At 56.8% G+C, this 14,477-nt stretch overlaps 3 protein-coding genes across 3 annotated transcripts in view; 1 reads left to right on the top strand and 2 right to left on the bottom strand.

Annotated features, from left to right (window-relative positions):
* Positions 1-4,263, bottom strand: part of CHGG_08525 (uncharacterized protein) — a gene marked incomplete at both ends in the record, with an annotated part of 6,449 nt that extends 2,186 nt beyond the window's left edge. The window contains 10 exons of the mRNA XM_001226451.1: positions 133-481; positions 638-1,544; positions 2,092-2,173; positions 2,626-2,875; positions 2,953-3,081; positions 3,138-3,159; positions 3,235-3,329; positions 3,393-3,801; positions 4,002-4,027; positions 4,137-4,263. Of these exons, the coding sequence (XP_001226452.1) occupies positions 133-481; positions 638-1,544; positions 2,092-2,173; positions 2,626-2,875; positions 2,953-3,081; positions 3,138-3,159; positions 3,235-3,329; positions 3,393-3,801; positions 4,002-4,027; positions 4,137-4,263 (2,396 nt within the window). The remainder of the gene's footprint in view (positions 1-132; positions 482-637; positions 1,545-2,091; positions 2,174-2,625; positions 2,876-2,952; positions 3,082-3,137; positions 3,160-3,234; positions 3,330-3,392; positions 3,802-4,001; positions 4,028-4,136) is intronic.
* A 1,278-nt stretch (positions 4,264-5,541) lies between these two features.
* On the bottom strand, positions 5,542-8,600 carry CHGG_08524 (uncharacterized protein; the record flags this gene model as incomplete). Its single annotated transcript, XM_001226450.1, has 4 exons — positions 5,542-6,516; positions 6,807-6,836; positions 6,889-8,223; positions 8,349-8,600. 4 exons carry the CDS (start codon positions 8,598-8,600, stop codon positions 5,542-5,544), a joined length of 2,592 nt encoding a protein of 863 aa, XP_001226451.1.
* Positions 8,601-8,960: 360 nt separating this feature from the next.
* On the top strand, positions 8,961-13,578 carry CHGG_08523 (uncharacterized protein; the record flags this gene model as incomplete). The annotated part of the gene is made up of 4 exons (XM_001226449.1): positions 8,961-9,800; positions 9,877-11,224; positions 11,292-13,270; positions 13,324-13,578. 4 exons carry the CDS (start codon positions 8,961-8,963, stop codon positions 13,576-13,578), a joined length of 4,422 nt encoding a protein of 1,473 aa, XP_001226450.1.
* Positions 13,579-14,477: the final 899 nt, after the last annotated feature.

Genomic DNA, 14,477 nt, shown 5'->3' with positions numbered 1-14,477 from the left:
CAGCAACTCCATCCTTAAGCCACGGCCCCTGTCTGGCGCCTCGGCCTGCGCATACCCGAATCCGGAAGATCGCGCACCAGCGTCTTCCTCTTACCACTCTCCTTCAACCGCTTACAGTCCCAAAACACAAACCCCCACTCCTTGAACCGGTCCTTGACGGACCGGCCAAACTCGTTCTTGTACTGGCCGCGCCACATGATGACCCAGGCGAGCGGCGGGGCGTCGGCGCCCTCGCCCTCGCGGTCGCCTAGGAAGGGCATGGGGTCGCGCCGCCGCTGCGCTTCGTCCTCGGGCAGCGGGTAGAGCTCTCGCCGCCGGCTCTGCGTCAACCAGGACATGGCGTCTTCCATGAAGTCGGTGTGCGAGCTCAGGTGCTGCTGCATGGCTGCGACGAGCGCTTCGTGCTCGGTGGCTTGCAGGACTTGGAGGAAGGGCTGCAGGCCGCGGGATGCGGTGCCCTCGCGCAGGAGCTGGCGTTGGTCTGTGTAGAATGTTAGTATGTTGGGAATAGGGAGGAGAGAGCGAGGGGTCCCGGGATGTTGGCGATATCAAGAAAGGCGAGAGGCGGGTTGGAGGGGAGAAGAAGGACGGGATGCGCGAGTATGGAACTCACAAGGACAAAGAAAATCTAACTCACAAATTGAAGCAAGGTCGAAGGACCCCACAGGCGCCCACGGCCTATCCGATCCCTGGAATCGCGGATGATCTTTGGCGACGTCATCCTTGATGACATCGAACAAGGCCTCATATTTGTTCCGAAAAAGAATATATATGCATTCGATTTCCTGGATCTCCCACGGCCGGAACCGGCAAAAAAACTCCATCAGCCGGTCTTCTTTAGGAAGGGTGAATGTCTTGATCTCCCCCGTGGGGCCCATGCCGAACAGGTTGCAGTACGTCTGGTAGCGGTACAGTGCGCGGAGGAGACGCGTGCGCTCCGGCCGAGAAAGTGGGCCGACGGGGAAGGATGAGCGGAGGTGGGATAAGAACATGGTCGCGCACGGCTGTAGGAGCGGGCGCGCTACGCCGAGATAGAGAGCTGCCATCTCGGCGAGATCCCCTTCTGTGGTGGTGGTTTGGGCCCACAGCTGCCGGGGGGGGACCGAACGATGGGCGACATACTGCGCCATGAAGAGGCGGAAGGTTTCAGAATCGGCGGACGATTCAGGTCCAGGGGCATTCTTGTGCAGCAAGCCAGATGCATGGGCGGCGTATGCATCTGCGAGGACGTTGCCGTTTCCAAGGGTGTTCTCGAGTATGCGGCGGAGAAACCATTTGCGGCGGTACAGATACTGCGCATGGTAAACAGGTGATGCAAATATCAGTGCCTTCAGGTCCTCAAGCTCCTCGATGGATTCGAGGATCAGGCATCGCAGTTCGGCTGGTAGTGTTTCGAATGTTGGGGGAACTCGAACGGGCGCCGCGGGCGACGCTGCATTCTTGGCTGGCCGTTTGCGTCTGCGCAGGCGCCCGACGAGCCCACAGGATAGCGAGAGTCTTGCCATTATAGATGTTTGTGTCGCTGGGATTCTTGGGAGTTGTAACTATGGTTAATAATTATGTAGAATATTTATGTTGTTGTCTGGTGCGAGGAGTGGAAGGAGAGTCCAGAAGTGCGGTTGCGTTATGTTGTCGGTTGTCTGGTGTGATGTGGCGGGAGGCTGAAAATCGGATTTAATGAATTTGGGAAGTAGGCACGTGTCGATACGCTCAATCTTGTCCTCTCTTTGATTCCTCTGGTTTCCCTCACCGACAGCTGATTTGGTTCGACGTTAATAGTGTCCAGTCGCGCGGGGTACAACTTGACCAGTCACCAGCGACGACATGATCATGATCAAGGCAATGTGGTGACTCAGGCGGGCGCAGACCGAATCCAAAAACGGAAGAAGTTGCCCAACAGGTAAGAATAACTGCAAAGATATGAATCCTCACTCGCTCGCTCGCTCGCTTCCTTCGATTGGTCCTCCTGACCACATGGCTGCCTCAAACTATAGATATCCCTAACCCTTCAGCTCGTCCCAAGAATCAGCCTAACCGGGGGAATGCCGCCCCCGTCTTACCACAAGCACAGGAGGCTCAGTTAGGACTCACCTTACCTTGGCACTCACACAATTGGAATCGGCTTGTCATCATGGCTGTTATAGCCAGCATGGCAAGATCCCCTTCCCATGCCCTAGGATAAAAATGACCATGCTTCAGCCTCTTGTGTTGGCACCTGCAGGGCTAGCGCCCTGCAGGTTGGCCTGTGCACAAGCCCACTCACAGTTCTTATGTAGTTTCGGCTGCTGCAGCTTTAGCTGCAACAACCTCAATCCTTTTTAGGCACTTCCTCTGCCTCAAGATCTTGCGCCGTTGGGGACTGGACGTCTAGCCACCCAAGTATTATTACATGTAAGGTGTTCTTGGGGGTTCATTCGTTACCTTTGGCCCAAATGACACATCATAACTACCGCTTTCTCGCTTTACCCTTGGCCCAAATCTTGGCTTGTCCTGGCACGCTTCCACGGCTCTCTCAAAAGTCAAATCCGGAATGAGTTTGTCGCTAGCTTGCCAAATTCGACCAACCTAGGTTCGACTTGGACTTCCATTCATCATTGCTGGTGACCTACACAGAGCTTTGCTTACGGATTGCAGCCGTGGACGTCAGACTCCTGGACAGTCGTGCAGTCGATGCCCGTGACCCTCAAAGCATACTTGAAGCCCCGGTGCTTGCCGGAAACCATCTGCCCGATAAGATCACCCCCGGCGCTGTTGGCGTGTTCATTCACACAGGCAACGTGCGCATCTGCTCCGCCCTCGATGGCCGAGTTGAACGGGTACTCGTCGCAGGTGGCCTTGTCGCCCGCCCCCGGTTCGCCTGCTGGAACTGTCCGGCCTGATAAACGTGGAAGACATTCGAGGTCAGTAATCTCATGATTTCTTGCCGCCGTCTAGGGTATGTTGGTTACCTACCGGTGCAGCATCCACGTGAGCTCCTGCAGTCTGATAGCTCGCGGTTGGGAGAGCCTGGCCCGTAGTATGTCAAGATTTGCTGATTGGGCGTCGTTTCCGGACGTCCTAGCGCGATCTGCCGCCGTATTCCTGTTTGTCTGATTAGCAGGTAATTATGACTGAGGCTGAACATGCTCTAAACTTACCGAGACAAGTGTTCTCGACCAGCTGGGTAGGCACACAGCGTTAGCTCTTGGCTTCATGAACCACACAAGCCCAAGTAACCACGCAGACAATACTCACGTCGGAGATGATGTTGTTGGGCGCGTATCCAAACTCAAGAACGGGCACATTGCAGTATCCAGGGGTGGAACTGCACGTCGAAGACTCCGGGCAGCCTGCATGGCGGAGTCAGTTACTGTGGGCACGCATCTGCAAAATTTAATTTTGAGCACACTTACACCACCCGTCGCAGCAGACTTCATACTCGCCACAGCACGTATCCTTGTCAGGAGACGATCCCTTACAGCACTGGCTAATCTCGGGGTTTGTCGAATCGCAGCAAGCGCCCGTACCACAGCACGACGCCCAGACGGGACACAGGCTCCCGCCACCGCAGCACTGCTCGTCCAGCTCCTTGCACACGGTCGGGTCGTTGAGGCACAGGGTCGTGTCTTTGGGACAGCACAGGCCGCCGGAGCAGACGGGCTTGGTGGCGGGGCAGACGGAGCCGTTGCCGCAGCACGTCTCGCCTGGTTTTTTGCAGGTGGTCGAGTCGTTGGCGCACTCGGTCGTGCCTGTCGCGCAGCAGCCGTGGGGCTGGCAGACGGGCTTGCTCGAGGCGCAACAGCCTCCGTTGACGGATATGCACTGTGGGAGAGTCAGATAAGTGCGAGGTTATTAACACCCTCGGCAGGCATAGGTAGGTCAGGTACATACGCAAACTGGGGATGCAATGGGGCAGCATCTGCCGGCACAAGGGACTAGTCTCTGCTGTCAGCTTTTGGTAGAGTCATGATGGACACATGCAGGCTCAGGAGAGTTGAGTCGTTACTCGTTGCGTAGCTTACACGGGTGGGTCGGGGGACAGGTCTGTCTGTCGAACAAGCCGAGGTCACGGCCCAAGATCCGGTCGGCCTCGAGTTCACCGATTGGGCTCCCGCGCATTGCTGACGCGGGAGACGCTGACAAGCCGGAGGCCTTACGGCTGGCTGCCGCGAGCGCCTTGGGGTTCTTGATGCGACCAGGAACTGAGATGGTGTCCCCGCTCCAGCGTATGTCGGCCTGGCAGAGGCCGGCGATGCCAAGAATGATGGCCGTGAGTAGTACCATGGTGTTTACCAGTTTCTCAGGTGATATGTGAGAAGACGGTGTAGGTCTTTGTTTGAAGAGCCGACAAAGTCGAAAGACGCATCTTGGAAGACGCACCGCCAGAGCACCTCACTACCTATATAACTGAGTTAGACCGCCTCTAAGCTTCATCCCGGTCAATCATTCCCTCACAACTTCATCCTTCTTTGGTTTACCACAGTATCTTCGGTGGCCAAGCCGGCGAATTGTGTTTTGATGTTGCGGCTGAAGGTGCGTTGCAACGTTTCAATGGCTTCAAATGTCTCAAGAAAACCAATCACTTTTCTCCCCAGGCCGAATACCCCGCCCTCACATCCAGCACACCGTCAGCATGGACTGAGGTTCTCCCGCGAGAAACTGATGACGGTGCTTCACAGGTAGCAGGGTACTCGGTAACCAATAAAATTCACGGGGTATCAATAGTGCATCCTCTCGTTGTAACCTGCCCCCCTCCTTAGACTTGACTCAACGTGGAACAGCTAAGAGCCATAGAACCAGCGGATACATCCCCCCCTGCTTTTTGTCGAATGGGAAATGGTTGCGAAACTTTTAACAGCCTCCTGAGAGACCACGTGTGGGCCAAAGGCCCACCCGCCTTCATTTTCCGCTGGAACATTGTCGGGATTGATCGGGCTAACCATATGGCAGACGCGTTTTGGCTTGACAAGGGTATGGCCCTTGGCAATGGATGCTGCTGATGCGAACACAAGGAGAAGGGGATGGAGTCTCCTGCAAACTGTTGGGGAAGATATGACTCGTAGTTCCGTCGGAACAAAGCCTGTTCCTTCTTGATTCCAAGGGGCTAAAGTGCATCCTTGCTCAAAGGTTTAGATAGATACTAGGGACCTCCCGCTTCTTTCGTAACTACACTTTCACTATCCTTACGTTGCCAAAGGATTGTAGATATGGTGCAGCTTGTGAAAGAAACGGGGCCGGTACCAACCGCAACCTGAGTGAGAAAGCACATGTAGGCCTCGAGAGCAGTAGCACTTCTTTACTCTGTGTTGTATTGCGTATTACACACCACCCTCAAGTTCTCAACAAATAGGTACCTATTGTGCATCCCGACTCGTTATCGGAGCGTATGTTGTCCCCGGGAAGATACCTGGAGGCATATTAGCAAAGAGACGAATGCTGATTTGCAAACACCTCAAGTATTACCTTTCGGTTAACTAATGGGAGTTTCACCAAGGCAGTGGGCGGGAACCTTACGGTATGCCCTGGACATAATATAACACGCTTCCAGATCCTAGTATAGCCTCACTCCAGGCCAGGCACCCTCCCTTTCAAAAACTCTCGAATCGCCTCAACCCCCACCCCCCTCCTCATCCCCGTCTCCTCATCCCACGAACTATGCAAACCGACCAACATTCCCCCCATCCGCGCCGTCTTCCCAATTTCCACCAAAGGCGCGCCGCTATGACCCCAATACGTCCAACACGTATGCATCAGCGCCCCAATCTCCTCATTATCCTGCACATCCTGCCCCTCTGCATACCCGCGAAACCGGCCCTCACTCACACACACCACCTCATACCCCGTCTCCAACCCCGCCTCCTCACACTCCAAATCCTCACTCCCCGGCTGCCCTGTACACACCAGCCTCGCACCGAGCGCGGGCGGCCGATCCCCTACTTCAATGGCCGGGAACCGCCCATCCTGCCCACCCTCCAACCCCGCCCCCCCCTGCGCGCCCTCAACCCTCAACAGCGCCAAATCCCTCTTTCCATCCCACGCCACACACCGCGCGATCACAACCGCCCCCGACAACACAAACAGCAGGACGTGGGACTGTGCCAAGTCGAGCTCGGCCTCGGTCTCGGCGACACAGTGCGCGCAGGTGAGAAGCAGGCCGGAGGGGTGGATGCAGACGGCGGTGCCGGCTTGGAAGTGGGCGAAGATGAGGGTTGCGGGGAGGGTTGTGGGGGGGGGTTGTTGGGGGTTGGAGGCGGGAGGCGGGTTTGTTTTGGTGAGGAGGAGGGCGTGGTCTTTGAGGGGAGAGGTTGGTGTGGGTGCCGGGTGAGGCGCGTGGGGAGGGGGGTGATGGGGGGAGGTGCAGTTGGAGGGGGGGTGTTGTTGTTGACTGTTTCTTGTGGTGGTGGTGGTTTGGTTGCGGGGCTGGGTTCGATGGGTGTTGGGGTTTGTGTGAGGAGGAATTGCCGTCTTTGGAGGCGGGTTTGGCGGGGTGAGAATCCCATGGCGGCGAGTGGAGGGAAGGTTGGAATGGGGGAAGTCCTGAAAAAGGGGAGTGTTGGATGTTAGGTGTGCCTGGACCCAGAGAGTTTTGGGCGCCATGATGTCGCCGTTTATGTTCCCAACGAACCGGGTGGGAATTGTGGGGCGGCTGCCTAGAGGTTGATTACCATGTCTTCAACAGGAATGACTCAGAGAAGACAACAGATTAATCTCCAAGGTGTCAACACAGATGGTTCAGATTGCGTTGGGCCGGCACTCGGGGTAAACAGTAATGAACTCCGATTTCACCAGGTATCTTACCTACAGGGGTAAAGTACCTCCCTACATACCTGCCTCGCTAGGTAGCTTCTTTCTTGTCCCTGTATTAAAGACCAGCGCTAACTAATATGGGCCGTAATTCTCGTTTCCTACCCAATTCGACGGTGAGACTCCACGCTCTTGTTCTTGTTCCTCTTCTTCTTGGAGCGCCAACCAGTACCGTTCCCGGGCCTTGTACACCGCCTTGATGGAGACCCGTGTTCCAACAATCACTAGCTTAACGCTCGGTATATTCCAGGGCTTGACTTCGCCCCTTTCCGCCTGGAGGACTTCTTCGAGCTCCTGTCTCAACCTAGCCTCCACGTACGTGACATACCCCTCAAAGTAGCCAGTCGAGTCGCCGCCGTGCGCCCTCTTCCATCGCAAGAGACTCTCGCCGTCCTCGCCGGTACAATACAGCCCAACGCCACAGGTCATCTGTTTCCGGTCCGGCCCCCACCAGGCGCGCGGCGCGGCATCGGCTTCATCACACTCGATCCATTCCCACAGCTCATCGTCGTTGCCACCGTTCTCCGCCCTTTCAATCTCCTCCCGCGCAGCCGCACTGCACCCGTACAAGAGCTCTTTGCGCTCCTCCCGAGACACCCGCCCCTGCACCGCAAACAACTCGCGCACGTTAGGGCACAGGCGGAGCGTGCGCGACGTGTCGGAGCGGTACCCCCCGACGTAGACGGCCTCCAAGGCGAGGCGGCGCACGCGGACCAGGTCGTCGGGGTGCAGGTCGCAGGGGCCGGGGTTTTCGCCGTCCTCGCCGGTATTGTCATACCACTCCCCGTCGTCCCAGTCGCGGGCCAGCTGCGGCAGGTACAGCGTGTCGTCGCGGAAGCAGAACCACGTGCGGGGCCCCGCGCTGCGCGTCCGGAAGGCCAGCTCGTAGCCGTGCCGCATCAGCACCTGCCGGGACTCGGCGCACGTGTGCAGGAGGGGTGGGATGGGCGCGGCGCTGTACAGCGCGAGCGGCCGCGTCATTTGCCAGGCGGCTTTGGGCTGGGTGTAGAGCAGGTGGGGCGGGATTTCGGGGTGTTGTTGGGTTGGCGGCCAGGGCTGGGGCCGCGGCTTGGTGGTGCTGAAGCCGTACGCGGTGAGCAGCGTCTGGGTTGCGCGGGTCTGGGTTGCGGGGTTGGAAGCACCATGCTGAGCGGGGGGTGTCGTCTCGAAGTCGGATGCGGTTGCGCCCAGTCGTGGGCAAAGTAAGTGAGAGAGGGATCCGAGAATCAGGTTCCAGGGGGCCAGGTGGGCGGCGAAGAGTTCGAAGTCGGTGAGGTCATCATCTTCTTCGTCCCGCTTCGTCCTCTTCATGTTCGTTCCGCTCAACGAGGGACTCAACTCGCAGGTGCACAAAACGGGGCTGCGTTGCCAAGAGGTATATTTGCCAACGTAATTCCGCCGGGAGGCGTGAAAAGGGGTGGAAAACGGTGAGGGACATGTCTGATTAAGCGGTCATCAAACCCTCCGATTGACGTTTACCGCCATTCGATGATTGTGGGATGGCTCCGAGATGACAGCCAAGCTCTCTATTTCATGTTCTGGTCCACTTATTGGGACCCACTTACAGAAGTCAGACCAATCCTTCCGACCACCAAGACCACCACCGGAACGAGCATTCGAAAAATAAGGGAGAGGTTCATCGGCGAGAGGCGATCGAGACCAGGAAGCTTTTGTGAAAGTCGGGCGGCACTGCCGAGGGACTGCAAGATGGCGGCGGAGGCGCAGCCCCAAATCGTGGTCGAGGTGGCCGACCAACCACCTTCGCCGAGACGACCGAGCCGCGCGTTGAAACCGAGCGCGAAAGCTCGCGAAGCCATGCAATCGCTCGAGGACGTGGCTACCACGTCGAGGAGAGCGGCGAGCGAGACCACGCGGGCGGTTACGACGCGAGGAGCACGCGCGTCTGGGATTTTATATGGAGCCAACAGCCGGATCGAGACGGGGAAGTCAGGTATACAGATGCTCCTGGAGGCGATCAACGAACAACGAGACGAAATGTACCGAATGATTACCGAGCAGCGAAACACGATTGGCGAACTACGCGAGGTGATTTGCAAGCAGCACGACGCGATTCAAGAACTACATCGCCAACTTGCAGACACTCAGGACCCAGCTTTCTGAAGAACTGAGACAAGCGCGGGATCAGATTGATACCCTTTCAACGCCACCCGGTAGCCATGGCTTTCGTCCCAACCAAGCGGCAAGAGGGTTCATACGCCGAAGTCGCTCCGCACCCCACCATCAAGGCCAGGCCAAGCGGTGTGCGCACCCTCTCCTCGCGAAACACGACGCCTTCATCCTTTACCGACACGTTGTTCTGTACGATCGATACATCTAGGGTGGAGGAGAAAGAGAAGGGAAACGTCCAGGTGGCGGACATTAGAAAGGCAATCGAGACAGAGGCCAGGGCACAGGAAAGCATGGGAGACTGGCGTTGCGCTGCGGTTGTGAAGGAGGCCCGAAACCCGGACCGAGTCAGAGTAATTTGCAGGGACGAAGGCGAGGTCCAGCTCGTCAAGGAAGCGGCAGTGAAGATCAGTGTTCCTGGAGTGCGGGTATTGAGAGACCAGTTGTACCCGGTGAGGGTAGACAATGCCAACCGAACAGCGGTCCTCGATGCGGACGGAAACATCCTGCCGGGAGCCGCAGAGGCGCTAGGGACAGAGAACGACGTCAACATTGCGAAGATTGCCTGGCTCAGCAGGAAGGATACAAGCAAGGCCTACGGCTCGATGGTTGTCTACGTGACGAAGGGCAGCGAAGCAAGGCGACTTCTAGACGGGCGTTACTTCCATCTCGCCGGAGAATCCGCTTACACGACCGTTTTCGCGCCCCGGGAAGGCCCAATCCAGTGCTACAGATGCCAGGAGATCGGCCATAAGGCCTTCGCCTGCAAAAAGCCGCAAAGATGCGGAAGGTGTGCGGAACAGGGTCACCACCACAAGACGTGTCAGTCCGTGGTCCTGAAGTGCGTGCTATGCAGAGGACCACACGAGTCATTTAGCAAGAACTGTCGGGTACGCTGATTGAACAATGGGGCCCAAGACGCTTAAGATCCTTCAGCTCAACGTCCGCAAACGGAGAGAAGTGCAGCAGAGTCTGCTAAACGACGAGGGACTCAAGGACTTCGCAGTGCTGGCCATCTCCGAACCATATGCCAGGCTGATCGAAGGCTCGGTGACGACGGTCCCAATGAGTCATCACAACTGGACGAAGCTTATACCAACGACAAGACGAGAAACCACGTGGCCAATTCGGAGCATGCTATGGGTACGAAGCGATATAGAGGTCGAGCAGATTCCAGTGCCGTCGGCAGACCTCACCGCAGCACGCATTCGGCTCCCAGATCGGGCAGTGCTGATGGTGTCAGTGTATGTGGAGGGTGGTAGTGACGAAGCACTGGAAGATGCAATGAGGGAAATTGACCGACTGATTAGGAGGTTTCGAAACGGAACAGGGACGAGAACGGATATCATCCTGGCGGGCGATTTCAACCGCCACGACCAGCTTTGGGGAGGGGACGATGTCTCACCACGGAGACAAGGCGAGGGAGACCGCATCATCAACCTCATGGACGAACACTCCCTCTGCAGCCTCCTCCCAAGAGGCACGAAGACGTGGCAGTCAGGCGACATTGAGAGCACAATCGACCTGGTACTGGCCTCTGCAGAACTAGCAGACCAACTACTCAGATGCACGATTCACCCCTGCGACCATGGCTCAGACCACAGAGCAATCGAGACAGCTTTTGACACCACGGTGGAGGACCGTCCCAGTGAGACGAGGTTCCTCTTCAAGAACGCGCCCTGGGCGGAAATTAGGACTAGGGTGGCAGCAAACCTCGAACGCATCCCCTGGGACGGCAATGTCCAGCAGCAGACGGACAGGCTCATGGCAGCGGTAACCGAGGCGGTCTACGGCCTGACACCTAAAGCCAAGCCCTCACCATACGCCAAGCGGTGGTGGACAACAGACCTGACACGGCTTCGCCAGACATACACGTTTTGGAGAAACCAGGCGAGATCTCGACGTAGGATTGGGCAAACAGCACCAGAGCTCGAACAACGAGCCAGGATGGCAGCCAAAGAGTACCACGACGCCATCCGCAGACAGAAGAGTTCGCATTGGAACGACTTCCTGGCCGATGACGCTAACATCTGGCAAGCAACGAAGTATCTGCAAACCGGCAGCGGCACGATGGGCGATAAGATACCCCCGCTCGTCCGACCCGATGGCTCCATCACGGAGGGTAAAGCAGAACAAGCGCAGGAGTTACTCACCGCCTTCTTCCCACCTTTGCCAGCGAGAATCGAAGACGAGGGCCAACGACCTCAACGGGCGCCGGTACACATGCCAGACCTAACAATGGAGGAGATAGAACAAAAGGTCCTGTCCGCTAAGCCATGGAAAGGCGCCCGGGGAAGACGGTCTACCGGCAATGGTATGGAGACAGCTCTGGCCAGTGGTCAAAGACAGGGTGCTCCATTTATTCCGGACGTCGCTTCGAGACGGCGACATCCCCAGCCAGTGGAGGAATGCCAAGATCATCCCATTGAAGAAGCCAGGGAAGAGCGAATACACTCTAGCCAAGTCCTGGAGACCCATCTCGCTGCTCTCCACGCTGGGTAAGATACTGGAGGCAGTCATTGCGGAGCGTTTATCCCATGCTGTGGAGACGTGCGGCCTTCTACCCGCCAACCACTTCGGAGCCAGGAAGAGACGCTCGACCGAACAGGCTCTCCTTCTGCTTCAGGAACACATCTACAAAGCATGGAGAGCTAGGAAAGTGCTCAGTCTGATCAGCTTCGATGTCAAGGGCGCATACAATGGGGTCTTCAAAGACAGGCTTCTCCAGAGGCTCAAGGCAAGAGGGATACCTGAATCCCTGGTCAAGTGGATCGACGCCTTCTGCTCCAAGCGCACAGCGACCATTGCCGTAAACGGGTTCACATCTGGACGGCAAGAGCTGCCCCAAGCGGGTCTTCCGCAAGGATCGCCGCTGTCTCCAGTGTTATTCCTCTTCTTCAACGCCGACCTAGTGCAGCACAAGATTGACGCAAACGGAGGCGCAATTGCCTTCGTGGACGACTACACTGCCTGGGTAACGGGCCCGTCAGCGGAGTCGAACCGCACTGGAATCCAAGCTATCATCGACAAAGCCCTTGACTGGGAGAAACGGAGCGGTGCGCAGTTTGAAGGCGAAAAGACAGCCATCATACACTTCACGAGGAACATGGAGCGATTTTCAGAACAACCGTTCTCGGTCAAAGGCGAAGTGGTCAAACCGAAGGAAAGTGCGAAAATCCTAGGTGTCGTGATGGATCGCGAACTCCGCTACAAGCAGCACATTGCTAGGACGGCAGCTAAGGGCCTCGCAGCCGCTCTGGCCCTGGAGAGGCTGAAGATGCTTTCCCCGCGGACAGCGAGACAGCTATTTGTTGCGACAGTAGCCCCGGTCATGGACTACGCTGCCAATGTCTGGATGCATGCGTGCGGGGAAAAGGCACTGAGCTGGCTGAACAGGGCGCAGAAAATCGGGGCCCTGGCCATCACGGGAGCCTTTCGAACCGCGGCAACAGCCGTGGTGGAAGCTGAAGCGAGCATCTACCCCGTACGAGAACGACACGCCCAGGCGGCAGCAAGTCTGTGGATCAACATCCACACGCTGCCCGGAACGCATCCCCTTGCCATGAAGAAAGTCCGGACCACCGTACGATTCGTATCTCCGCTGCAGAAAATTGCCCGTGTGGCCGAAGGAGTACGAGTTGACCGGATGGAGACAATCCAGGAATACGCCGTCCCGCCCTGGGTACCTCGCCTACGACCGACGCTCGAAGCCGATCGAGGGAAGGCGGCCGAGATGGTCAACAAAATTTCGGGAATCGTGATCGCAACCAGCTCATCCGTAAAGAAGGGCATTGTTGGCATGGGCGGCCTTGCACGGGATACTCTCTTCAACAGAACTAGCGAGACTGTGACAAACTATGCTGTTGTTCTTGGGACAAGGGAAGAGCAGAACCCATATACAGCAGAGCTAGCAGCCATCGCAATGGCCCTGGAGAAGTTACCGGCTAGCATCTGCCACAGGCACATCACCGTGATCACTAGGAACCAGTCAGCGCTGGCAGCAGTTGGACAGCCGCGGCAGCAATCCGGCCAAAGCATCATACGGCAAATCTACGACTTGGCCAGGCTGCACCGACAAAGAGGGAACTCGGTCAACTTTCTGTGGATACCAGCGGAGATTGACTTCGCGCTGGGGTCAGATGCCAAGGCAGCAGCCCAGAGAGCGTCGAAGCAAGGACGCACACCCGACTCCCAAATACCCCAGGCCAAGTCTACCGCGATGAGGCTGGCAATGGAAAGACAACGGGCGACAAGAGTTCTACCTGTAAGCGTGGGCAAGTTCTCAAAGGCCATGGACGCAGCACTACCAGGCAAGCACACGCGCCATCTCTATGACAAGCTGAAGCGAAGGGAGGCCTGCGTATTGGCGCAGCTCCGAACCGGAATGGCGAGACTGAACGGTTTTTTGAGCAGGATTGGGGCGGTCGAGTCAGACCTTTGTGCCTGTGGACAAGCGAGGGAATCAGTGGAACACTTTCTTTTCCGATGCGTGAGATGGACAGCTCTGAGGGAAGACATGCTGCAATGCACAGTGGCAAGACGAGGAAGCCTCTCGTTCTATCTGGGAGGGAAAGCGCCATCAGATACAAGGCATTGGTCACCAGATATGAAGGCAGTCCGGGCGACGATCAAATACGCAATGGCAACAGGAAGGCTGGAGCTGAATGAAGAGGAGAGTCTAAACCAGTCACAGTAGAAGAAGCCGACACTCAACACCACGAGCCTCAACCACGAGCCTTAACCAGCAGGTCCCGCTTTAGCTGCTGAAGATAGGACGCTGAACACTTGGAGAAAGTAGCCTCCAAGCTGATCTGCTAACAACAACCAAGGCAAGAGGTAAATGGTGCAGCGAGAAAGAGGGAAGAAGTAGGGGGCTTGTACGAGTTAAACGCAAAACGATCTGATCCGGATGTAGCTAGCGTGCTAAGGCCCTATAGGCCCAGTGCCTCCGGGCGAAATAAATTCCATCCATCCATCCGTGATCAGTGAGCTCAGTACGCTAAGTCCAGGCTGAACAGACTGAGCACACTGGGCACCGAGGCCTCACGCCAATCAGGATACGAGGAGAGTGCTTCGGTTAGTAGGAATAAGAAGATCAGTGAGCTCAGTGCCCACTGAGCTTCTCATCCGGACTGAGCACACTGAGCACTCAGGAATCAGACAAGTATATAGACACTCATCCTGGAGAGCTCTAGGAGTTCTCCAGTTAGCAATCACAACTACAGTTCGCTACAAGCACGAGAGCCTACTGTTGAGACAAGCCTTTGTTGTGCACCCTTTGGCTGCACCGAACCTAAGCACCCTTGAGAGACTACCTTCGACACGAAGCTGAACCCTAACAGGACAGGGTCCTGAAGTAGGTTCGTCACACAGTGATGCACCTTCTAGGTACTTGGCTAGCCGGGTGACTGGCTTCAGAGTGAGCTACACAATCAAGTTGTGCTCCATTGCTACCTAATCACATTACTGCATCATGCACGTCAGTAATTGGCATTTCTCCAAGAACCCAGCGTGGTAGAACTCCCAAGCTCCCGGCCTCGTGCCCCAAGGCCAGGTTATTTCCCAGC

This window comes from Chaetomium globosum, genomic scaffold (genome assembly GCF_000143365.1).
Source record: "Chaetomium globosum CBS 148.51 scaffold_6 genomic scaffold, whole genome shotgun sequence".
NCBI lineage: Eukaryota > Fungi > Ascomycota > Sordariomycetes > Sordariales > Chaetomiaceae > Chaetomium > Chaetomium globosum.
This window is presented reverse-complemented; position numbering and strand designations above follow the sequence as displayed.